The 27,130-nt window shown below is 49.7% G+C and overlaps 1 protein-coding gene across 1 annotated transcript in view; it reads right to left on the bottom strand.

Moving 5' to 3' along the window:
- Positions 1–1,261: 1,261 nt before the first annotated feature.
- Positions 1,262–27,130, bottom strand: part of LOC138498435 (extracellular calcium-sensing receptor-like) — a 239,954-nt gene continuing 214,085 nt past the window's right edge. The window contains exon 6 of the mRNA XM_069622190.1: positions 1,262–2,178. Within this exon, the coding sequence (XP_069478291.1) occupies positions 1,262–2,178 (917 nt within the window). The remainder of the gene's footprint in view (positions 2,179–27,130) is intronic.

Here is a 27,130-nt window from a genome sequence, read left to right as displayed (position 1 = left end):
CAATGTCTCCAGCGCCCTGGTTCCCTCAAGGCTGGACTACTGCAAAAGCCTCTTCCTCAACCTCCCTGCTTCAGCCTTGCGCCCTCTGCAACTCATCCAGAACAGAACCGCAAGACTTATCCTTGGCCTCAAGCCCAGGGTCAGCGTCTCTCTGGCACTGAAATCCCTTCACTGGCTCCCTGTGGCTGCCAGGGTCAAATTCAAGACCCTCTGCATTGTTAACAAGGCTTTTTGGGGCCTCGGACCTGCTTTCCTTCAAAGTTGCCTTCCTAAATACTGTCCCTCCCGAGCCCTCCGCTCATCTACCTCCAATCTTCTGCAAGTGAGCCGGTTCTCCAAGCAGAGATTTGGAGGGAGATCCCTTTCCTCAGCAGATGCCTCCCTCTGGAACAGCCTCCCTGCCACCCTCTGCCGTGAGCCTGATATTCTTAAGTTCCGGAAACACCTCAAGACCTTCCTCTTTTCCTCTTCCTTCTCTCTCAAACTACCCTGCTAACATAGCATTCTGCCCTTCCTTCTCTCCATCCTTCCCATACAGCTCACTGACCGGCTGCATGTTATACCTCAGAGTCTCACAGGTCCCAGGCAGCCCTACCAGTCCTTCTGTACTTGCCTAAGGGCCCTGCATGACTCCCCCACTTCTCTTGAAATAAATCCCTGAGAGTTCTCTTTCTGCACTTCACCACTTTCTAGCGACTGGGTGCACTTGGTTCCCTGCCCCACCCTTGCCCTTCCCGCACTTATACGATCTGTAAACAGCTCTGCCTGAAGATCGTTCTGTCTGTTCTCCCTTGTCTTCACTCCTTAATGTGCACTTGAAAAAACCACAGAAACGCTGTCTCTAAACTGTTAAATGTATCACATTCACTTAATCTGTCTGTGCAGACCATTATCGCCTCAGAAATTTAAGGCTCTGAGCGACTGTTGTTTTTTCCCCCTTGTTCCCACCCTCCTTGAGTGCTTTGAAACACTTGCCTGTGTATCGGCGCTATATAAATTAACATTAACATAACATAACATTACATGACAGCTAAGCTTTCCCCTCTATAGCGCCAAGCTGCCTCCTGGCGAATGGTTGCATTCGATAAAACGCAACTACTAACACAAGAGCCTTTCAGCTGTTTCCAGATGTGCCATTTGAGTGCTCCCACAGGCTCTCCTATTTTACGTGGGTGTTATTATCCTAATAGCTCACACCTAATGTCATAATACTGTAGGTCTTCCCAAAAAACAAGAGCCTTTCAGTGGTTTCATTTATTCATTAATATTTCTGAATAGACTTTGTTGTTGTAGTTAAATATTCTTTGGTGTTCATGTTTGGTCTCAGAATAATAATGTAACATTTCGGAACAAATATACAACTCAAAAGGCCCAAACTTGAGGACAGGATTGCAAAGATCTCTACAGCGACCATGTACTTCCCCTTGGTGCTGAGATAGGCGGGGACGAAGGAGAGCCAGACAGTGATGAAGATCAGCATGCTGAAGGTGATGTACTTGGCCTCATTGAAGCTGTCGGGCAGCTTCCTTGCTAGGAAGGCGGCTACGAATGTCATGCTCGCCAGGATCCCCAGGACGGCCATCATGGCGAAGAACATGGCCGCCGAGCCTTCGTTGCATTCCATGATGGTGGTCCCATACATTGCTTGGCTGTGCACCTCTGGAAAGGAAGGAGCGAGGCTGACCCAGATGAGTCCAAGAAGCACCTGAATGAAGGAGGAGACCAGCACGATGGAATAGGCGGTCCTCGAGCCCATCCACCTCCTCAAAATGCTGCTTGGCTGGGTGGCCCGGAAGGCAATTGTCACTGTGGTCGTCTTGGCAAGGAGGCAGGAGAGGCACACAGCAAAAATGATTCCAAAAAGGACATGGCGGAGCATGCAGGTCAGCTCTGTGGGCTTTCCAATGAAAATGAGGGCGCAGAGGAAGCAGAGTGTGAGGGAGCTGAGGAGGAGGTAGCTCAGAGCAGTGTTGTTGGCTTTGACCACTGGAGTGTGCCGGTGTATGTAGAAAACTGCCAGGGTCAGAGCAGTGACCAAAGAGAACAGAAGTGACAGGGCGGATAATGTTGTGCCAATCGGGTCTTCATACACCAGGAATTCTATGACTTTTGGAATGCAGCGGTCCCGCTTCTCATTGGACCATTGGTCATCTGGGCATATAATACAATCTGAGGATCCTGCCAGAAAAAACAATTGAGAAAACTGAGCACCTGTGTTTGTGTCGAATTGGAAATAAAATGTAACAATTTAGACATGAATCTAAATGCACACAGAATGCTTCTTCTGTGTCTGTGAGTCTTGAGTCAGGAACCCTGTTCTTATTGCCTGGTACATATGTCATATCAAACGAGCACTCCTGCACTGCCATCACCCATGTTCTTAGTCACAGCAAGTCTTTCTCCAGACCCTTGGCTGCTAGTTGCTCTATAACAGGAGTACTTTGAACCTTAAACCCCAAATTTACATGACTGTCTCATACCTACCTCAAGAGAGTTCCACCCACCCACAGGGGAGTGTCCAAGAACCCCTGGCAGGGGCTGTGGTAGGAGGAGTGGCAGAAAAAAGCATGTACCTGTCACTGTGCATCAGTAATGAGAGCAGGTGATCAGCCTCCTGCAGTGGGGGGCTGCCACCTATTCATCAGCACAGGAGGGGGTTACCAATGTCACATACATCTGTATTGATTGTCCGCTGCTCACATCATCCATTAACCCTTCATATGTGTATTAAAAGACATGTAACATATATAACACATCAATAGGCAACGCCTTTAGATAGATCCCCCATTCTTCAAGTTCATGTTCTCACGCAATAATGAACTCTCAGTGAATGCTTATAACATGCATGTAGAAAAAATAAATCTTTTAATTATAAGAAATGTGTGATAAGGACACATTGCCCATATTATTGTCACCATACACAGCAAATTTAAAATGGAATAAGTCATTAATAAAAAAGTTGAAATCATCATTGCCCCTACCTCAGGTCAAGACTAAGACTGATCAACCTTCCCCAAGAAATCATAGTTACCTAATAAACCAACTACCTGCCTCACCAGGTCATGTGAGGTGATCTCATAGAAGCTTCTGCCTCAATCAATACCTCAATACCTTTCTCAGTGTGATACCAATGAAGGGTAAAAGGCCTCCCATACTCACTAACATTAGTAGGTAGGGAGTAGAGAGGGTGGAATGTCTTAGATTATACACAATTCAAGGAAACATTGAAAAATTGCCAAAAAGGGAAATTCCCAAAATATTACTAAAATATTACAAAGCCACCTATTACTTTCATCAAAAAAGCGTACAGACTTCAAAAAGAATCAGATGTCCATTGGGAGTAATGATGTCAGCATGTAGCCAATCTAGAGAAAGGTGTCTGCTTTTAGTTGCTGAGCTGATTTGCCCTTGGGGGAAAAAAGCAAAATTATTCCCTTTGCACCTCAAACAAAATCAAAAGTCTGCCTAAAAGTCAATAGGCAAAGTCCTTTGGTGCTCAAAATGCCTAGAAACTCAACGAATCCAGATTAGTGGCTAAAATTCCAGCTAGGGAAAAATGGGGGGATTTTACCCCTCGCTTTTGAAAGCCTCTGTGCTCTCTATTTCTCTCTAGTCTTTCAGCCATCTGCCTCTGCCTCTTTCTCTTCATGCTTGCTCTGTTGCATCAAACTGCGTCTTCAGGGCTTGAAGCCTGTCTTATTTATACTATTTGGGAATAATCAATTCCCGCCTACAATCCTCAAAGTTAATTCAGTACTAAAAATCTTTCTGAGCAAAAATATTAGTGACCAACATCTCTCTTGTGTGAACTATAGCAAGGACAATCTCGTTATCCACCACTAGGAATCTTTTCAACAAAAGCGCAGCTGACTACCTCAAGCCCTTGTAAACTACCGAAAAGACTACATTTTGTATTTCCCCCACAATGCCTTGTTATGTCTTGTTTTTTATTCATGACAATATTGGCTTTAGTACCATAAAGTGCCTAGTGAGCAGTGAACTGCATCTGTTTACACAAGAAGACTGTAATGTTCCAGGTTCAAGGTCGCTGGCACTCAGACTAGTTTCTCAAACAGAAAACTGATATATTGTACTTTATCATTGCAAAAGCAAATCTTGCGACTTGCATTTTACTAAATATTAACCTGCATTGCATTCTGCATGAACACATTAGCAATAAAGTCTAGGCCCACAGATAAAAAAAACATGCCGCTATCAGCATGGCTCACACGGTTACACATGAAATTACATGGCAAAATAAATGGCATATATTTCTCTACAGCCCATTTAATAACCAACAGTTTGTTCTTGATGGTAGTTCAATTTTGCTCGGTAAACTTGTGACACAAGCACTTTGACTAGTTTCTTCCCATCCTCAAACGTCATTAGGGCAGCACCGATGGCTCTGTGGCTAGCGTGCGTCAATCTTATAGTCTTCCTACTGAGTTTGTAACTGTGGAGAGAGGGCGTCTGATCCAAGACCACATACTTCATTTTACCTGAAACTCTTGCCTATCTTGGGTAAATTCCTCATTGTCACAGAATTGCCTGTATGTTTGGTAATGCACCCGGTGTCATCTTCTGTCGTCCGTAGCAATAACAGCAGTTGCTCCTTATGCCTGGGCTCTGATCTGCCCTTTATGGTCTCTAAAAGCATTTTCTTCTTTTGGACACCCCTTTTAGAGTTTGTGTGCCTCATGGATATTCTATTGTGTCACAGTTTAATTTGTATTTATCTTTGCATAGGTGTCTGATTGCCTAGTGCAGGTTGTCATTGTGTTCTTTATCACCTGTGCCATATATCATTTCATCATCTTGGAAACACACACTGGCTTCTTGTCTTTGGAACACGTAACACAACATAAACATTCGTAGAGCGCCCATTCACCTCAGAGGGGCATCTTGGCGCTATTGACAGATAACAGATGTTTATCGTTACCCTACTTAATGGTACTTATTTTATTGAACATGGTAGGATGCCAGGCTGGTGGGCCTGCCGGGATTCAAACCTGTGACCATGAGTTTGAACACAGACCCCTGTAGTGGATGCATTAGTCCACTGAGTCACAGTCCAAGTGATACACAAAACAATAGAAAACAACCGAATCTGACACATACCCAAATATATCCATTTGCCCTTGAAGAGCCTTCCAGTATGAATAATGCCATCAAGTGTCTGGACACTTAATGGAGGCATATCTCTAGAGACAGATCACTGAGGTAAAGGCTGTATAAGCGCAGGGTATCGCCTATAGTGAATACGAGCTCTTCAATGTTTGGTAACAGTTTGTGATCTGATATGATAAACAACAAAAGCGTCAGTGCTGTAAACTACAGAAAAGACTACTTTTTGTAGTTCCCCCACAATGCCTTGTTATCTCTTGTTTTTTATTCATGGAAATATTGGCTTTAGTCCCAAAAAGTGCCTAGAGAGCAGTGAACGGCATCTGTTTACACAAGAAGACAGCAATGTTCCAGTTTCAAGGTCACTGGCACTCAGACTAGTTTCTGAAACAGAAAACTGATGTATTGTACTTTATCTTTGCAAAAGAAAATCTTGCGGATTGCATTTTACTAAATATTAACCTGGATTGTATTCTGCATTAACACATTAGCAACGAAGTCTAGGCCCACAGCTAAAAAAACATGCCGCTATCAGAATGGCTTGCACGGTTACACATGAAATTACATGGCAAAATAAATGGCAACCATTTCTCTACAGCCCATTTGAGAACCAACAGTTAGTTCTTGATGGTAGCGTAGTTCAATTTTCCTTATACACTTATTAAGAGCTCTTAGGTCAATGCACAGTTCTAATTCGCTGGTCAGTTTTTGGACTACAACTACAAACCTATTCTGATGACGCTTTGCTTCCTATTATCCCTTACTTCTCCATGGATTTACATTCAGCCTAAATCTAAGTTCGCCGCGTACGGGGTATGTTGCAGACCTTCTGCATGACGGGTGATGATCCCACCTTTAGCCTAACATGGTGTACAAAACCCTTCAAACACCCAAGGGATCCCTAAATATTCTGCATTAATCCTTTTCTGCCATCACAATTGTTGTTTTAGTCTTTATCTTTGCATGCCAGTTATTTTTGGTTCAACTAACAAAGTAACAACCTGTCCCTTTGCGTGATGCATATATCTTTCCTTCTGCTATTCCCTCCATGAAAGCAATCTCAGTATGGAACCAACCAATTGGTTAAATCCTCTTCCCTACGCGATAGAGTTGATGCTGATTCTTCTGAGAGATTTTCATTTTCCAAATGTTGCCCTTTGGTAGGAGGGTAAATTTGGCCATGTTATCTGCCATCATCAGAATTGCTTTACAATTAAACATGCTAAGAGCCATAGGCATCTCCCTATCGTCTTCCACATCCTCAACGGCAAATATAACTTGATCTAGCTCTTCACATGAGTGCTGGGCCAGGTAGGTTTTGTCCGTGCCATTTCAACATTTATCCATTGACATGAATTCCAAATTTTGGATTCTTGTGGCAACTGTTGCACTCTTATTTTGGGAGGGAGGCTCCCGGTTCAGCCAAGGGCACACTTGACACATATTCATTCTGTGGCTGGGTGCAAATCTGAGGGTTCTTCTTCTTAGGATCCTCGCAAACATGGGCAATGCCAACTTTCAGCTCAATGCCAAACATTGAAGAAGGGAGCCAATTATTTTATAATCTCAAAAGCGTGCATTCATTTCGAGCATGGGTAGAAAGGGCATCCATCTGACCTTACACAGGGAAGTGGAGCAATGAAGCGACGCATCCTTCTCGCTGCCTTGCGTTGGCTCTCACTCCCCTGCAGCACATACCATGAGCCACCTTATGATGTCATGTCACCCATTGAATTTACAACTTCCATTACATGTGCAAGAAGACGCATCTGGATTGATATTCAAAATATTTATTAAAAACATGTGTTTATAGTTTTTCTAAATATCTACTGTGCACCATACAATCAATGCTCAGCAATGTGCCTGTTTCTGCAATGCGCCCACACTCGTTTTGGCTTGTTGCCTCCCTCTTTATATTGGTTGAAAATTAGCGATAGCTTATGTTATGTTATGCTTTATGTACTTTTTAAGCGCACGTACGCCCGAGCAAACATGGCGCTAGCAGCAGGTAGGCAGCCATTTTATAAGGAGAGTTTAAAACAGAAGAGATTTCAGTGCCCGGCGAAATGTGAGATGATCAGCCGAAGCAAGAAGAGCAAGAGGGAGGATGTTCCAGGCCTTGGCGGCAACCACTAAAAAGGTATGCACGCCCATACGCGAGAGTCTGACACGAAGGATGAAGACCACTAGGGCTGACTGAGTACGAAGACAGCGAATGGAACATATCGCAGAAATGTTGCTTGTAAATATTCTGTCCCCAGTCCGTAAAAAGCACGATGAATGATACACATGGACTTGAAAAGGATCTGTTTCTCAAAAGGCAACCAGTGGAGTTGTTTGAGGAAAGGAGACATATGAGCCCTAAAAGGGGATGGAGAATAGCCCTGCTGCAGCATTCTGAAGCAGTTGAAGGCGGTTAATGAGAAAACGTGGCTTGGCCAGGTACAGTGAATTACAGTTGTCCACTGCACTCAGGACAAGAACTGCCACCACTGGAGCTTGAAACGTAACCAGGATAAAGGGGAGGACTTTCCGGAGAATGCACTGTTTAAAATGACTGAGGTTACATACCGCCACCACCTGCTCCTCCATTGAGAGAGAGGAAGCAATTTTTACCCCAAGATTCTTAACTGAGAGGGACGGCAGAGGAAAAGGACCCAGAGATACAGGCCAAAAATTAGTTGTCCAAAAAGAGAGGGGAAACTGGTTCCAACAACAAGGACCTCTGTTTTATTGCTATTCAACTTTAGCCAATTGGTCGACATCCAAGACCCCAGGTCCTCAAGGCACCTCCTAAGCCGGACTGCTGTATGAATGAGAGCAGTCGGTCAGGAAAGCAGTAAACCACACCAAGACTTGGCCAGATAGGCCAGCTGCAGATAGACAGGAGATCAGGGTGGGATGATCAACCGTGTCGAAAGCGGCTGAGGGATCTAGCAATGGAACAGCTCTGACACTTCCCTGATCCACCAAACGAGCTAGGTCATCCAGCACAGAGTTTAAAAATGATCTGTGCCTCTCCCAGGCCGAAAGCCTGATTGAAAGGAGTCAGAAAACCCAGAAGACTCCAAAAAGGTGGAGAGCATCGGCGAGACCAGAGCCTCCAGGAGCTTCACAAGAAATGGCAGGAGGGAGATAGGGCGAGAACTGGCAAGTACTGCAGGGTCCAGGGAGGGTTTCTTAAGGAGGGGGATCACCAGTGCGTGCTTGAGAGTGGTTGGAATGTAGCAGTTATGAAAAGAGGCATTCACTGCTGCAGTGAGTTGGGAGATCAAATCACCTGAGATTTCCTTAAGGAGAGCCAAAGGAATGGCATCAGCTGGCGAGGCAGATTTGAGACGACGAATAGCCCCAAGTATATCTTGGTCCGAGAAGACATGAAAAGTAGACCACATAGAATTAGATGGCGGTAGATCATTAGGAGTAGGATTAGCAGAAAGCTGGCCCACCCCAACATCAATATCTTTGCGAATAGCTTCGATCTTGGTGTGGAAAAAGGAAGATAGCGAGTCACACAGGTCCTCTGAGGGCGGTGCATCCGGGCCCACCTTAGAAGGGGTGGATAGAGATTGGACCAGTTCAAATAAAGCCTTCGGCTGGTTATTGGCGTTTTCCACCTTGTGACTAAAAATGCTTTTTTTGCATTTATTACTCTTTTTTGATAGACTAACAAAGAGTGGCGAAAAACAGATTTTGCTTCAGGAGAGTAGCTTGCTCGCCACTTTCTCTCCGCCTGTCTGCATACTCATTTCCAGCTCTGAGTTCACAGCTTAACTGTGTATATCCGAGGTGTTGGTGGTGGGTACTACCTCACCCTTTCTTTACTAGTCTAATGACTGCTGGCCCACCGCCCTTGGCCTCCTTCCGGTACCTGTTCTATCTGTGAAGAATCTGGGGGTTATTATTTCTTCCTCTCTTACCATGGATGGTCAGGTCGCGGCAGTATGTAAGAGCGGCAATTTCAAACTTCGCATACTCAGTAAAGTCCTTCCATTTGGGCCTGTAAAATGCCAGGCCCCGGTGGTAGCAGTGCTTGTTATGAGTGGTTTAGACTACTGCAACTCGCTGTGTTTAGCTCAGCCACGTTGAGATGCTGCATAACGCTGCTGCTAGAGCAGTCTTACGGCCCCCTTTTGGCACCCACATGACTCCTTTACTGAGGCAGCTGCACTGGCTCTCGGTAGAAAAGCGGATTCTGTTTAAGTCCTTGTGTATGATGCACCGTGCCTTTAATGGCGTGGGACCTGAATACACTCAGGACAAATTCCAGCACTATACTCCAACTTTGTGTCTCTGCTGTCAATCCGCATTTCTTGTTGTGGTGCCCAGCTTCAGATTGATGCGCACCGGCGGACGTGCCTTCTCAGTTGTCGCCGCTAAGGCTTGGAACGCCCTTCCCCTGCCGCTGCGCAGAACCAGTAATCACCACGCCTTTCGTCATCTGCTAAAGACATTTGTGTTCTAATTCTGGATGTCTAGGTTTCTCTTCACATTTTTAGTGCCAGGGTGCCTTCAGGCGTTTGTGCGCTCTACAAATTCACTTAACATAACATAACATACAATGCGTACAATGTTTTAAGAGCTACTGGATGGAGCCCAAAGAAACAACATCTCTACCCAAATCTGCTTCCAAAATGCAGCTGTGCTGTTCATGGAGGGAAAAATGAAGCCTAGAAGCCAACACCTGACTGCTCCAGTCTGACATGGATGGACAAATGAAGCCTAGAAGACAAATCCTAACTGCTCCAGTCTGACATAGATGGGAAAATGAAGCCTAGAAGCCACACCATGACTGCTCCAGTCTGACATGGATGGAAAAATGAAGCCTAGAAGCCAAACCCTGACTGCTCCAGTCTGACATGGAGGGAACAATGAAGCCTAGAAGCCAACACCTTCCTGCTCCAGTCTGACATGGAGGGAAAAATGAAGCCTAGAAGCGAAACCCTGACTGCTCCAGTCTGACATGGAGGGAACAATGAAGCCTAGAAGCCAACACCTGACTGCTCCAGTCTGACCTAGATGGAAAAATTAAGCCTAGAAGCCAACACCTGCCTGCTCCAGTCTGACATGGAGGGAAAAATTAAGCCTAGAAGCGAAACCCTGACTGCTCCAGTCTGACATAGAGGGAAAAATGAAGCCTAGAAGCCAAACCCTGATTGCTCCAGTCTAACATGGATGGAACAATAAAGCCTAGAAGCCAAACCTTGATTGCTCCAGTCTAACATAGATGGAACAATTAAGCCTAGAAGCCAAACCCTGACTGCTCCAGTCTGACATGGAGGGGAAAATGAAGCCTAGAAGCACACACCTGAATGCTCCAGTCTGACATGGAGGGAAAAATGAAGCCTAGAAACCAAACCCTGACTCCAGTCTGACATGGAAGGAAAAATTAAGCTTAGAAGCCAACACCTGACTCACTCCTGTCTGCTATGGATGGGAAAATGACGCCTAGAAGCCAAACCCTGACTGCTCCAGTGTGATGCTGGAAATGCATCAGAGGGACAGGGCCTCTGAATCCTTGTCCTTTACTGTTTTTTATCGTGTGTTCTGTCGTGTTTTCTGCCCAGGAGTCCAGGTGGGACTCCTGGCAGTGCAGCTCTCTCTTTTGGTTTGGTGAACAGACCCATGGGATACCCTTATGGCACCCATGGGTAGGGGTACAACCCTGCGCCCCTAGTGTTTGTTTTTGGGCACCTGTGGGTGGCCCACAGAGCAGGGTATGGGCTGGTGGCAGCTCCATGCTGAATTTGACAGGTGCTCTGGGTGTCCTCCATTTTGGGATACCCAGGCCCTGCCATTGGGATCAGTTGATTCCTGATAGGAAACAAGATGGCCCCTGTGGCCTCTTGCTTTCTATTGCCTGTTACCTTGTTTTCCCAAAGTCTTGGAAAGCCCTGACTCTGTCCCTTCCCCCTGACTGGCTATTGGGTGGAAGTTCCATATATGGTGTTGTTTTGAAGGCCCAGCTAGACTGATTGGAGCCTTCCCAGTGACTGTATGTTGTGGGTACCTCCTGTGGGTGGGACCTGGGTGAATGGAGTGTGTGACCAATATACACTCCTTGTTGTGGTTGTCTGGTTTCTGGCATGAGAGACAAAGACTGAGACAGCCCTGCCCGAAACTGGCCTGAATGCAGTGTGTAGTGTTGACTGGCTGGGTACTTGTCCCAATCCACATTCCTTGTTGTGAGTGTCTGAAAGGGAGGAGTGTGGCCTGAATGCACTGTTTGCCTGATTGGCTGACTGACTGCATGAATGCCCTTCTGTGTGATTGGCTGCTGAGTGTGTGCCAGCAGTGTGGTTGAGAGACAGAATAGTATATCTGGGGACCTCTCACCACTGGAAATTGTTCAGAAGCGTTCAGAAGCTGAGTCTCCACTCTAAGAGTAACTGGAACTGCTGATCCTCGACGCCCAGCTGGAAGAAGAAGACTTGCTGTTGCACTTGCTTCGACAGATCTGAAAGCTGCCGAATTCGTCGAGGACTGACCCGAGAGAGGACCTGGTAAGGCGCCCTCTTCCCGTGCTCCGAGGGATCATCAAGCACCGCTACATCTTCGCCGAAGCGCCCTGGAAGTTAGACCCTCGAAAGGCTGCCGACCCGAGACGGGACCGCCGAGGAGATCGAAGTGAAGCACCCGGACATCGCCGCCGTCGAAGTCCATTGCCGTCGACCAGGGTTCGCAGGTCTGTGTAACCGCTGGAGGCCCGTCAAAGTTCTGTTGCCCACCCGTGGGAACCACTTGACGCTGTGCCGCCAACGACCGGAGCCGTCCGCTCCTTGCCTAAGAACCTTTGAATCGAAGGACTCCCTCGTCCGCACCGTCGACCGCCTTATCCTGCCGGAGAAAGTCGAGGACGACCAACGCGCCGAGGAGAAACCTGCCGGTGGGTTTCCCGCCACCTGAAGACAACAAAGACTCGAACGACTCGACGCCCTTGCTGGGCCCCCGTCTTCACAATCTTTGCGGTCCAGAACAATTGTCATCGAGGTGCCCCGCACGCCTCTGCCTTGCAGGACGTCAACGCTCCGTCGTCGACGAGCACCGCTTGGACCGAAGCTGCCGCCTCATCGACACCGTTCTACCCTGTTTGTTGTCGGACGTTCGACGCCCCGTGTCTCCCGCTTGAAAGGGAAGGCATTCAAGAAGGGCCGTCGATTCCCCGGCGCCGAACGCCGAGTTCCTCGACGCTTCTCGACGCCTCTCGATGATCCGTGACTCCCGCTTGAAAGGGGGTCGCTCAAGAAGGATCTGTCGACGCCTCTTCGAAGAACTCGACTCCACCAGGTACATTGGGGGGGTAAAAACATTATAGGAGGGAATAAGACTTGCAGAACAATACATGGACTGGGCTTGTGCTATATCTTTATTTTACAGGTTGCCCAGGTGGGGGGATCTCCACACAGAACTGTGTCTAGTGGTAGGGGCCAGTATTCTGCCTATTACTCAACCATCTTATTTTCTCTCCTCTCTGTATTGCTGGTTTCACTCTATTGATCTGTGTGACATTGTTACAGTATTGTTGATGCACTTTAATGAGGTCTAATACAAAGGGTGGTACCACTTTAGAATTGTATATATTTGCCATTGTTGATTTTCCTAAGTACAAAGTGAGTTATTATGATAAGTGTACATAACCTTGAATATTGATTATATAAAGACTGTGTTCTAACCAATACAGTGTGTGGACATTCCTTTGTGGGGGCTTGGGGACTACACTGTACTTAAGAACCAGCCTGCATCACCTCCTGAGAAGCTAGGCCTTGATTGCTCGTCCATTGCTACCGTAATAGAGAATCTTGGCTGGGGTCTTCTGTGCCTCTCTTCTACCATATAGGGAGCAGAAGTACAGACACCCCCTACCAGTCTTTACATCCAGGCTGACATGGATGGACAAATGAAGCCTAGAAGCCAAACCCTGACTGCTCCAGACTGACATGGAGGGAAGAATGAAGCCTAGAAGCCAAACCCTGACTCCAGTCTGACCTGGAGGGAAAAATGAAGCCTAGAAGCCAAAACCTGACTCGCTCCAGTCTGACATGGATGGAAAAATGAAGCCTAGAAGCCAAACCCTGACTGCTCCAGTGTGACATGGAGGGAAAAATGAAGCCTTAGAAGTGAAACCCTGACTGCTCCAGTCTGACATGGATGGAAAAATGAAGCCTAGAAGAGAAACCCTGACTGCTCCAGTCTGACATGGATGGAAAAATGAAGCCTAGAAGCGAAACCCTGACTGCTCCAGTCTGACATGGATGGAAAAATGAAGCCTAGAAGCCAAACCCTGACTCCAGTCTGACATGGAGGGAAAAATGAAGCCTAGAAGCCAACACCTGACTCGCTCTAGTCTGACATGGATGGAAAAATGAAGCCTAGAAGACAAACTGTGACTGCTCCAGTCTGATATGGATGGAAAAATGAAGCCTAGAAGCCAAACCCTGACTTCTCCACTCTGACATGGATGGCAGAGTGTCCCTAACACTGGGCATCGCCAGTCAGTTCTGATGTTCAGATTTCAGGGTTAGGATATGAAGGGGAAGCCCCTTTGCTTGCATGTCCCCTGTCATTGGGTTGCCATTCTCTCTTATGGGTCATGTGATGACTGCTCTCTTCATTGGCTAGGTAGTTTCCAAAATGAACACATGCGCTCTTCATCAAGTTACATCATGGTAGCATTAGCAGCTGGGGAAGGAGTAATGATGTCCCGTCATATCATTGTAGCATTAGCAGCTGGTGGAGGAGTAATACTATCCAGTTACATCATGGTAGCATTAGCAGCTGGGGGAGGAGTAATACTGACCTGTTACATCATGGTAGCATTAGCAGCTGGGGGAAGAGTAATACTATCCCGTTACATCATGATAGCATTAGCAGCTGGGGGAAGAGTAATACTATCCTGTTACATCATGGTAGCATTAGCAGCTGGTGGAGGAGTAATACTATCCAGTTACATCATGGTAGCATTAACAGCTGGGGGAGGAGTAATACTGACCTGTTACATCATGGTACTATTAGCAGCTGGGGGAGGAGTAATACTATCCCATTATATCATGATAGCATTAGCAGCTGGGGGAGGAGTAATACTGACCTGTTACATCATGGTAGCATTAGCAGCTGGGGGAGGAGTAATACTATCCCGTTACATCATGGTAGCATTAGCAGCTGGGGGAGGAGTAATACTATCCCGTTACATCATGGTAGCATTAGCAGCTGGGGGAGGAGTAATACTATCCCGTTACATCATGATAGCATTAGCAGCTGGGGGAGGAGTAATACTATCCCGTTATATCATGATAGCATTAGCAGCTGGGGGAGGAGTAATACTGACCTGTTACATCATTGTACTATTAGCAGCTGGGGGAGGAGTAATACTATCCCGTTATATCATGATAGCATTAGCAGCTGGGGGAGGAGTAATACTGACCTGTTACATCATGGTACTATTAGCAGCTGGGGGAGGAGTAATACTATCCCGTTATATCATGATAGCATTAGCAGCTGAGGGAGGAGTAATACTGACCTGTTACATCATGGTACTATTAGCAGCTGGGGGAGGAGTAATACTGACCTGTTACATCATGGTACTATTAGCAGCTGGGGGAGGAGTAATACTATCCCGTTACATCATGGTAGCATTAGCAGCTGGGGGAGGAGTAATACTATCCCGTTACATCATGGTAGCATTAGCAGCTGGGGGAGGAGTAATACTATCCCGTTACATCATGATAGCATTAGCAGCTGGGGGAGGAGTAATACTATCCTGTTACATCATGGTAGCATTAGCAGCTGGGGGAGGAGTAATACTGTCCCGTTAAATCATGGTGGCATTAGCAGCTGGGGAGGAGTAATACTATCCCGTTACATCATGGTAGCATGAGCAGCTGGGGGAGGAGTAATACTGACCTGTTACATCATGGTACTATTAGCAGCTGGGGGAGGAGTAATACTATCCCATTATATCATGATAGCATTAGCAGCTGGGGGAGGAGTAATACTGACCTGTTACATCATGGTAGCATTAGCAGCTGGGGGAGGAGTAATACTATCCCGTTACATCATGGTAGCATTAGCAGCTGGGGGAGGAGTAATACTATCCCGTTACATCATGGTAGCATTAGCAGCTGGGGGAGGAGTAATACTATCCCGTTACATCATGATAGCATTAGCAGCTGGGGGAGGAGTAATACTATCCCGTTACATCATGATAGCATTAGCAGCTGGGGGAGGAGTAATACTATCCTGTTACATCATGGTAGCATTAGCAGCTGGGGGAGGAGTAATACTGTCCCGTTAAATCATGGTGGCATTAGCAGCTGGGGAGGAGTAATACTATCCCGTTACATCATGGTAGCATGAGCAGCTGGGGGAGGAGTAATACTGACCTGTTACATCATGGTACTATTAGCAGCTGGGGGAGGAGTAATACTATCCCATTATATCATGATAGCATTAGCAGCTGGGGGAGGAGTAATACTGACCTGTTACATCATGGTAGCATTAGCAGCTGGGGGAGGAGTAATACTATCCCGTTACATCATGGTAGCATTAGCAGCTGGGGGAGGAGTAATACTATCCCGTTACATCATGGTAGCATTAGCAGCTGGGGGAGGAGTAATACTATCCCGTTACATCATGATAGCATTAGCAGCTGGGGGAGGAGTAATACTATCCCGTTATATCATGATAGCATTAGCAGCTGGGGGAGGAGTAATACTGACCTGTTACATCATTGTACTATTAGCAGCTGGGGGAGGAGTAATACTATCCCGTTATATCATGATAGCATTAGCAGCTGGGGGAGGAGTAATACTGACCTGTTACATCATGGTACTATTAGCAGCTGGGGGAGGAGTAATACTATCCCGTTATATCATGATAGCATTAGCAGCTGAGGGAGGAGTAATACTGACCTGTTACATCATGGTACTATTAGCAGCTGGGGGAGGAGTAATACTGACCTGTTACATCATGGTACTATTAGCAGCTGGGGGAGGAGTAATACTATCCCGTTACATCATGGTAGCATTAGCAGCTGGGGGAGGAGTAATACTATCCCGTTACATCATGGTAGCATTAGCAGCTGGGGGAGGAGTAATACTATCCCGTTACATCATGATAGCATTAGCAGCTGGGGGAGGAGTAATACTATCCCGTTACATCATGGTAGCATTAGCAGCTGGGGGAGGAGTAATACTGTCCCGTTAAATCATGGTGGCATTAGCAGCTGGGGAGGAGTAATACTATCCCGTTACATCATGGTAGCATGAGCAGCTGGGGGAGGAGTAATACTATCCCGTTACATCATGGTAGCATTAGCAGCTGGGGGAGGAGTAATACTATCCCGTTACATCATGGTAGCATTAGCAGCTGGGGGAGGAGTAATACTATCCCGTTACATCATGGTAGCATTAGCAGCTGGGGGAGGAGTAATACTGACCTGTTACATCATGGAAGCATTAGCAGCTGGGGGAGGAGTAATACTATCCCGTTATATCATGATAGCATTAGCAGCTGGGGGAGGAGTAATACTATCCCGTTATATCATGATAGCATTAGCAGCTGGTGGAGGAGTAATACTGACCTGTTACATCATGGTAGCATTAGCAGCTGGGGGAGGAGTAATACTATCCCGTTACATCATGATAGCATTAGCAGCTGGGGGAGGAGTAATACTATCCCGTTACATCATGGTAGCATTAGCAGCTGGGGGAGGAGTAATACTGACCTGTTACATCATGGTAGCATTAGCAGCTGGGGGAGGAGTAATACTATCCCGTTACATCATGGTAGCATTAGCAGCTGGGGGAGGAGTAATACTATCCCGTTATATCATGATAGGATTAGCAGCTGGGGGAGGAGTAATACTATCCCGTTACATCATGATAGCATTAGCAGCTGGGGGAGGAGTAATACTATCCCGTGACATCATGGTAGCATTAGCAGCTGGTGGAGGAGTAATACTGACCTGTTACATCATGGTACTATTAGCAGCTGGGGGAGGAGTAATACTATCCCGTTATATCATGATAGCATTAGCAGCTGGTGGAGGAGTAATACTGACCTGTTACATCATGGTAGCATTAGCAGCTGGGGGAGGAGTAATACTATCCCGTTACATCATGATAGCATTAGCAGCTGGGGGAGGAGTAATACTATCCCGTTACATCATGGTAGCATTAGCAGCTGGGGGAGGAGTAATACTGTCCCATTAAATCATGGTGGCATTAGCAGCTGGGGAGGAGTAATACTATCCCGTTACATCATGGTAGCATGAGCAGCTGGGGGAGGAGTAATACTATCCCGTTACATCATGGTAGCATTAGCAGCTGCGGGAGGAGTAATACTATCCCGTTACATCATGGTAGCATTAGCAGCTGGGGGAGAAGTAATACTATCCCGTTACATCATGGTAGCATTAGCAGCTGGGGGAGGAGTAATACTATCCTGTTACATCATGGTAGCATTAGCAGCTGGGGGAGGAGTAATACTATCCCGTTATATCATGATAGCATTAGCAGCTGGGGGAGGAGTAATACTATCCCGTTATATCATGGTAGCATTAGCAGCTGGGGGAGGAGTAATACTATCCCGTTATATCATGATAGCATTAGCAGCTGGTGGAGGAGTAATACTGACCTGTTACATCATGGTAGCATTAGCAGCTGGGGGAGGAGTAATACTATCCCGTTACATCATGATAGCATTAGCAGCTGGGGGAGGAGTAATACTATCCCGTTACATCATGGTAGCATTAGCAGCTGGGGGAGGAGTAATACTGTCCCGTTAAATCATGGTGGCATTAGCAGCTGGGGAGGAGTAATACTATCCCGTTATATTTGGCGGGTAAAGGCCCACTCCTTGTTTGATGTCATCGAGCTTAAGAGACCATGTGGCCCCATTATTAGTTTTGGCTATAAGGTGGTGCTTCAGGGACACCCATAAATCAGAACGAATGCATTGCAGCACAGCTGGAGAGTGATGGCATATGAGGAGGGACACACAGGTTGTAGTGTTGTTTGGTTATTTGCCCACCCATTGACTGTCCATGGCCATGCTAATCCCTATGGCCATTCCCACCCACTTCCTTCCCGTCTCCACCCAAAAACACACCTTCCTAGGATCTCTGGACCTCAGTGCATGGCTGCTGGCACACTCCCCGGCCATGCTAATCTCTATGGCCATTCCCACCCACTTCCCTGCCCTCTCCGTCCAACAAACACCCACCTAGGATCTCTCGACCTCAATGCATGGCTGCTGGCCACGCCCCCGGCCATGCTAATCTCTATGACCATTCCCACCCACTTCCCTGCACTCTCTGTCCAACAGACACCCTCCTGGGATATCTCGACCTCAATGTATGGCTGCTCGCCACACCCCCGGCCATGCTAATCCCTATGACCATTCCCACCCACTTCCCTGCCCTCTCCACCCAACATACACCCTCCTGGGATCTCTCGACCTCAATGCATGGCTGCTGGCCACGCCCCCGGCCTTGCTAAACCCTATGGCCATTCCCACCCGCTTCCTTCCACTCTCCGTCCAAAACACACCCTCCTGGGATCTCTCGACCTCAATGCATAGCTGCTGGTCACGCCCCCGGTTATGCTAATCCCTATGGCCATTCCCACCCACTTCCATCCCCTCTCCACCCAACACACACCCTCCTGGGATCTCTTGACCTCAATGCATGGCTGCTGGCCACACCCCCGGCCTTGATAAAGCCTATGGCCATTCCCACCCACTTCCATCCCTTCTCCGTCCTAAATACACACTCTCCTGGGATCTCTCGACCTCAATGCATGGCTGCTGGCCACACCCCCGGCCTTGTTAAACCCTATGGCCATTCCCACCCACTTCCATCCCCTCTCCGTCCAACACACACCCTCCTGGGATCTCTCGACCTCAATGCATGGCTGCTGGCCACACCCGGGCCTTGCTAAACCCTATGGCCATTCCCACCCACTTCCTTCCACTCTCCGCCCAAAACACACCCTCCTGGGATCTTTCGACCTCAATGCATGGCTGCTGGCCACACCCCCGGCCATGCTAATCGCTGTGGCCATTCCAACCCACTTCCTTCCACTCTCCGTCCAAAACACACCCTCCTGAGATCTCTCGATCTCAATGCATGGCTGGCCACACCCCTGGTCATGCTAATCCCTATGGCCATTCCCACCCACTTCCTTCCACTCTCCGTCCAAAACACACCCTCCTGGGATCTCTCGACCTCAATGCATGGCTGGCCACACCCCCGGTCATTCTAATCCCTATGGTCATTCCCACCCACTTCCTTCCACTCTCCGTCCAAAACACACCCTCCTGGGATCTCTCAACCTCAATGCATGGCTGGCAACACCCCCGGTCATGCTAATTCCTATGGCCATTCCCACCCACTTCCTTCCACTCTTCGGCCAAAATACACCCTCCTGGGATCTCTCGACCTCAATGCATGGCTGGCCACCCCCCCGGTCATGCTAATCCCTATGGCCATTCCCACCCACTTCCTTCCACTCTCCGTCCAAAACACACCCTCCTGGGATCTCTCGACCTCAATGCATGGCTGGCCACACTCCCCGGCCACGCTAGTCCCTATGACCATTTCCACCCACTTCCCTGCCCTCTCCGTTCTAAACACACACTCTCCTGGGATCTCTCGACCTCAATGCATGGCTGCTGGCCACACCCCCGGCCTTGCTAAACCCTATGGCCATTCCCACCTACTTCCATCCCCTCTTCGTCCTAAACACACTCTCCTGGGATCTCTCGACCTCAATGCATGGCTGCTGGCCACACCCCCGGCCTTGCTAAACCCTATGGCCATTCCCACCTACTTCCATCCCCTCTCCGTCCAACACACAGCCTCCTGGGATCTCTCGACCTCAATGCATGGCTGCTGGCCACACTCTTGACCATGCTAATACCTATGGCCATTCCAACCCACTTCCTTCCACTCTCTGTCCAAAACACACCCTCCTGGGATCTCTCGACCTCAATGCATGGCTGCTGGCCACGCCCCCGGCCATGCTAATCCCTATGGCCATTCCCACCCACTTCCATCCCCTCTCCACCTAACACACACCCTCCTGGGATCTCTCGACCTCAATGCATGGCTGCTGGCCACACTCCCGGCCTTGCTGAACCCTATGGCCATTCCCACCCAGTTCCATCCCTCCTCCGTCCTAAACACACACTCTCCTGGGATCTCTCGACCTCAATCCATGGCTGCTGGCCACACCCCCGGCATTGCTAAACCCTATGGCCATGCCCACCCACTTCCATCCCCTCTCCGTCCAACACACACCCTCCTGGGATCTCTCGAACTCAATGCATGGCTGCTGGCCACACCCCGGGCCTTGCTAAACCCTATGGCCATTCCCACCCATTTCCTTCCACTCTCTGCCCAAAACACACCCTCCTGGGATCTTTCAACCTCAATGCATGGCTGCTGGCCGCACCCCCGGCCATGCTAATTCCTGTGGCCATTCCAACCCACTTCCTTCCACTCTCCGTCCAAAACACACCCTCCTGGGATCTCTTGATCTCAATGCATGGCTGGCCACACCCCCGGTCATGCTAATCCCTATGGCTATTCCCACCCACTTCCTTCCACTCTCTGTCCAAAACACACCCTTCTGGGATCTCTCGACCTCAATGCATGGCTGGCAACACCCCCGGTCATGCTAATCCCTATGGCCATTCCCACCCATTTCCTTCCACTCTCCGTCCAAAACACAGCCTCCTGGGATCTCTCGACCTCAATGCATGGCTGGCCACACTCCCCGACCACGCTAGTCCCTATGACCATTCCCACCCACTTCCCTGCCCTCTCCGTCCTAAACACACACTCTCCTGGGATCTCTCGACCTCAATGCATGGTTGCTGGCCACACCCGGGCCTTGCTAAACCCTATGGCCATTCCCACCCACTTCCTTCCACTCTCCGCCCAAAACACACCCTCCTGGGATCTTTCGACCTCAATGCATGGCTGCTGGCCACACCCCCGGCCATGCTAATCGCTGTGGCCATTCCAACCCACTTCCTTCCACTCTCCGTCCAAAACACACCCTCCTGAGATCTCTCGATCTCAATGCATGGCTGGCCACACCCCTGGTCATGCTAATCCCTATGGCCATTCCCACCCACTTCCTTCCACTCTCCATCCAAAACACACCCTCCTGGGATCTCTCGACCTCAATGCATGGCTGGCCACACCCCCGGTCATTCTAATCCCTATGGTCATTCCCACCCACTTCCTTCCACTCTCCGTCCAAAACACACCCTCCTGGGATCTCTCAACCTCAATGCATGGCTGGCAACACCCCCGGTCATGCTAATCCCTATGGCCATTCCCACCCACTTCCTTCCACTCTTCGGCCAAAATACACCCTCCTGGGATCTCTCGACCTCAATGCATGGCTGGCCACCCCCCCCGGTCATGCTAATCCCTATGGCCATTCCCACCCACTTCCTTCCACTCTCCGTCCAAAACACACCCTCCTGGGATCTCTCGACCTCAATGCATGGCTGGCCACACTCCCCGGCCACGCTAGTCCCTATGACCATTCCCACCCACTTCCCTGCCCTCTCCGTCCTAAACACACACTCTCCTGGGATCTCTCGACCTCAATGTATGGCTGCTGGCCACACCCCCGGCCTTGCTAAACCCTATGGCCATTCCCACCTACTTCCATCCCCTCTCCGTCCTAAACACACTCTCCTGGGATCTCTCGACCTCAATGCATGGCTGCTGGCCACACCCCTGGCCTTGCTAAACCCTATGGCCATTCCCACCTACTTCCATCCCCTCTCCGTCCAACACACAGCCTCCTGGGATCTCTCGACCTCAATGCATGGCTGCTGGCCACACTCTTGACCATGCTAATACCTATGGCCATTCCAACCCACTTCCTTCCACTCTCTGTCCAAAACACACCCTCCTGGGATCTCTCGACCTCAATGCATGGCTGCTGGCCACGCCCCCGGCCATGCTAATCCCTATGGCCATTCCCACCCACTTCCATCCCCTCTCCACCTAACACACACCCTCCTGGGATCTCTCGACCTCAATGCATGGCTGCTGGCCACACTCCCGGCCTTGCTGAACCCTATGGCCATTCCCACCCAGTTCCATCCCTCCTCCGTCCTAAACACACACTCTCCTGGGATCTCTCGACCTCAATCCATGGCTGCTGGCCACACCCCCGGCATTGCTAAACCCTATGGCCATTCCCACCCACTTCCATCCCCTCTCCGTCCAACACACACCCTCCTGGGATCTCTCGACCTCAATGCATGGCTGCTGGCCACACCCCGGGCCTTGCTAAACCCTATGGCCATTCCCACCCATTTCCTTCCACTCTCTGCCCAAAACACACCCTCCTGGGATCTTTCAACCTCAATGCATGGCTGCTGGCCGCACCCCCGGCCATGCTAATTCCTGTGGCCATTCCAACCCACTTCCTTCCACTCTCCGTCCAAAACACACCCTCCTGGGATCTCTTGATCTCAATGCATGGCTGGCCACACCCCCGGTCATGCTAATCCCTATGGCTATTCCCACCCACTTCCTTCCACTCTCTGTCCAAAACACACCCTCCTGGGATCTCTCGACCTCAATGCATGGCTGGCAACACCCCCGGTCATGCTAATCCCTATGGCCATTCCCACCCATTTCCTTCCACTCTCCGTCCAAAACACAGCCTCCTGGGATCTCTGGACTTCAATGCATGGCTGGCCACACTCCCCGGCCACGCTAGTCCCTATGACCATTCCCACCCACTTCCCTGCCCTCTCCGTCCTAAACACACACTCTCCTGGGATCTCTCGACCTCAATGCATGGCTGCTGGCCACACCCCCAGCCTTGCTAAACCCTATGGCCATTCCCACCTACTTCCAACCCCTCTCCGTCCTAAACACACTCTCCTGGGATCTCTCGACCTCAGTGCATGGCTGCTGGCCATGCCCCCAGCCATGCTAATCCCTATGGCCATTCCCACCTACTTCCATCCCCTCTCCACCCAACACACACCCTCCTGGGATCTCTCGACCTCAATGCATGGCTGCTGGCCACACCCCGGGCCTTGCTAAACCCTATGGCCATTCCCACCCACGTCCATCCCCTCTCCACCCAACACACACCCTCCTGGGATCTCTCGACCTCAATGCATGGCTGCTGGCCACGCCCCCGGCCATACTAATCCCTATGGCCATTCCCACCCGCTTCCTTCCACTCTCCATCCAACACACACCCTCCTGGGATCTCTCGACCTCAATGCATGGCTGGCCACACTCCCCGGCCACGCTAGTCCCTATGACCATTCCCACCCACTTCGCTGCCCTCTCCGTCCTAAACACGCACTCTCCTGGGATCTCTCGACCTCAATGCATGGCTGCTGGCCACACCCCCGGCCTTGCTAAACCCTATGGCCATTCCCACCTACTTCCATCCCCTCTCCGTCCTAAACACACTCTCCTGGGATCTCTCAACCTCAGTGCATGGCTGCTGGCCACGCCCCCGGCCATGCTAATCCCTATGGCCATTCCCACCCACTTCCATCCCCTCTCCACCCAACACACACCCTCCTGGGATCTCTCGACCTCAATGCATGGCTGCTGGCCACACCCCGGGCCTTGCTAAACCCTATGGCCATTCCCACCCACTTCCATCCCCTCTCCACCCAACACACACCCTCCTGGGATCTTTCGACCTCAATGCATGGCTGCTGGCCACGCCCCCGGCCATGCTAATCCCTATGGCCATTCCCACCCGCTTCCTTCCACTCTCCATCCAACACACACCCTCCTGGGAACTCTCAACCTCAATGCATGGCTGGCCACACTCCCCGGCCACGCTAGTCCCTGTAACCATTCCCACCCATTTCCCTGCCCTCTCCGTCCTAAACACACACCCTCCTGGGAACTCTTTTGAGCTAAGTTAATCAAGCAGTAAAACTTGCGTAATAAAAATGTACTAACCAGGTGTGCTTTCTGTCATTTCATTTAGAAGCTGTTTGCATATCCTTGGCTCCTGTTAAAGACAAGCATTGGCAAAGCCAATAGTATGGGTGTTACACAGGCATCTGCCAGGCACTGCTACTATATGATATGATATGATATGATATGATAGGATATGGCATTTATAACATGCCTATACACAAATGTTTCAAGGCGCAACGAGGCAAGGAGGGGAACAGAGGGAGGGGTGGGGAGTGCAGTACATGGTATAATAAATAACAGGATAAATAGAAGAACATCCAGCTGGTGGCAGTGCAGGGTGAGTGCAGACATAAGTGCTGGAGGGGGGACTGTAGGGATACAGAAAACAGTCCCCAGGTGAGGGGTTGCCAGGGAGGCGGTGCAGGCGTGCAACTGCCAGGGCTAGGGCCTGGGATCAGAAGGGTGGCCAGGTAACCAGTGCTGTCTCAGTGTCAGCTAGGGAGTCAGCAGGGGAGAGGGGGAGAGAAATCAGAAGCAAAGAGGAATGTTTGAAGGTGCTTCCGGAACCGAAGATGGTTCTCCTCAAGTTCCAGGGAGGCAGGGAGGCTGTTCCAGAGGGAGGCCCCAGCTGAAGAGAGAGATCTCCCACCAACTCGTTGCTTGGAGAAGTGACTGACCCTGAGGGAGTTGGAGGCGGATGAGCGAAGAGCTCGAGACGGAAGCTATTTAGGAAGAGAGTGTTGAAGGTGCATGCTCCGTTTTCCATTTGCTAGCATTAATTACCAGTTTGTGTCCTCACAACAGTGCCTGAGAAAGAGCTTTCCTTTGTCTACACAACAGCCCAAACTGTTGACATTATCAGTGCTTGTTTGTATTCCCTGTAAATCCTGCTCACGTCAGAGCACAATTTGCGGCTAGTTAAGTGTGATGTGAGGTCACACATGGAACACCTTCTGTCATCCCATGCTGGCTGTCCTCTTTCCTTTGGCAGCTCAGTGGCCCCCTTTGCTTTTTCTGGACTATGTTGCCTATGTTGGTTCGGTGACCCTGAGTTCAGAGTCTTCTTGGCCTGGACTTTCTTCTCCATTACCTTGAGGCCTCATATAGTGTGCTCCTCTTCCTTTCCCATGATGGAGGTTGGGGTCTCTTTCACTCACAGGGCACCTCTGTGTCGCTCTCCCTGCACTCCCGCTTGGACTGGTCGCTACGGCAGTTCTCTAGGACGCTGCAGTTCCACACAGGACTGTGCTGGACTGATCTCTGGATTCCCCCTCCACATGCACGCGCTTTCTAGGTGGATAGCAACATGATCTTGCCCTGTGCTCCCCAGGCAACGTATTAGGAGTGATTTCCCCTTTCCTCTCCAGAGTTGCTACCTGCCTGCACAGAGTGGCCGAAACCTTTCCCAGCTCTTCCACGGAAGGGCTGGATTGCCTGGAGCATCCAGAAAGAAATTAGGAGGAGGTGTATCCTGTAAAATGACAGGTTCCTTTTTGTGGGGTCACAGGTCTCGGGTCACCACTGCCACCCTGTTTCCACCTGGGTCTAGGTATATGGGCTGCCTTTTGGACTTCACCGCCAGGTTGGCAGCAGTTGTCCATGCTGGCACCTGCATAATGTTGAAATGACCATAGTGTGACATTTACTGTGTCCTTTCTTATGCTATTTCTATGTCATTTGTAGACTTAAGGTTTTGGGGTGCACCTTTAGGGTCTCCATTCCTTCCCTTTAATATTGTTATGGTATTTATTGAGCGTGGAGCTAGCTTCGAGAAGCAACAGCGTGCTTTACAGAGGTGTACAACAATACAGATGCATAACAGAGCGCTTTACAGAGGTAACAACAGAACAGATATACAGTGGGGGTAGGATACAAAGGGGCACAGAGGAGGGGTACAGATGTACCAGTTTCTGGGAAGATGAGGGGCGGGTGACGTCTAGCGAGTCAAGTAGCGTGAGGGGCGACATGATGCCCTAGGTGTTGAGGAGGAGAAACTCCTTGTAGAGGAGGTTTTTTAATTCTTTTCTGACTGCATGTGCTGCCTTGAAATCTCCCCTGCAACCTGTGAATGCATGTGCTGCCTGAAGCCACCCGTGAAACTTTAGACTGCATGTGGTGCCCTAGAGCCACGCCTGAAACATGTGACTGCTTGCACTACCCTGAAGCCACCACTGCACCCTGTGTCGGCAAGCGCTGCACTGAATCCCCTCTTGAACCTCTGACTGCATGTCCTGACCTGAAGCCACCCCTGAAACCTGTGACGACAAGTGCAGTCCTGAAGCCACCCCTGTAACCTCAGACTGCATGTGCTGGTCTGGGGCACCCCTGTAACCTCAGACTGCATGTGCTGGTCTGGAGCACCCCTGTAACCTCAGACTGCATTTGCTGTCCTGAGGACTCCCCTGCAACCTCAGACTGCTTGTGCTGCCCTGATGCCACCCCTGTAACCTCAGACTGCTTGTGCTGCCCTGATGCCACCCCTGTAACCTCAGAATGCATGTGCTGCCCTGATGCCACCCCTGGAACCTCAGATGCATGTGCTGCCCTGAAGCCGCCTCTGAAACCTGTGACTGCATGTGCTGCCCTGAAACCACCCCTGAAACCTGTGATGGCAAGCGCTGCCCTGATGCCACCCCTGGAACCTCAGACTGCATGTGCTGCCCTGAAGCCACCCCTGGAACCTCAGACTGCATTGTGCTGCCCTGAAGCCGCCTCTGAAACCTGTGACTGCATGTGCTGCCCTGAAACCACCCCTGAAACCTGTGATGGCAAGCGCTGCCCTGAAACCACCCCTGAAACCTGTGATGGCAAGCGCTGCCCTGAAGCCACCCCTGTAACGTTGGACTGCATGTGCTGCCCTGAAGCAACTCCTGCAGCCTATGACTGCATGTGCTGCCTTGAAGCCTCACCTGCAAACCGCGACTGCATGCACTGCCCTGAAGCTTGAACTGTAACCTGTGACTGCATGTGCTGCACTGGAGCCACCCTGCAACCTGTGACTGCATGTGCTGCTCTGGGGCACCCCTGTAACCTCAGACTGCATGTGCTGGTCTGGAGCACCCCTGTAACCTC

The sequence above is a fragment of the Ambystoma mexicanum genome, chromosome 5q (genome assembly GCF_040938575.1).
Source record: "Ambystoma mexicanum isolate Mex_15411 chromosome 5q, UKY_AmexF1_1, whole genome shotgun sequence".
Lineage (NCBI taxonomy): Eukaryota > Metazoa > Chordata > Amphibia > Caudata > Ambystomatidae > Ambystoma > Ambystoma mexicanum.
This window is presented reverse-complemented; position numbering and strand designations above follow the sequence as displayed.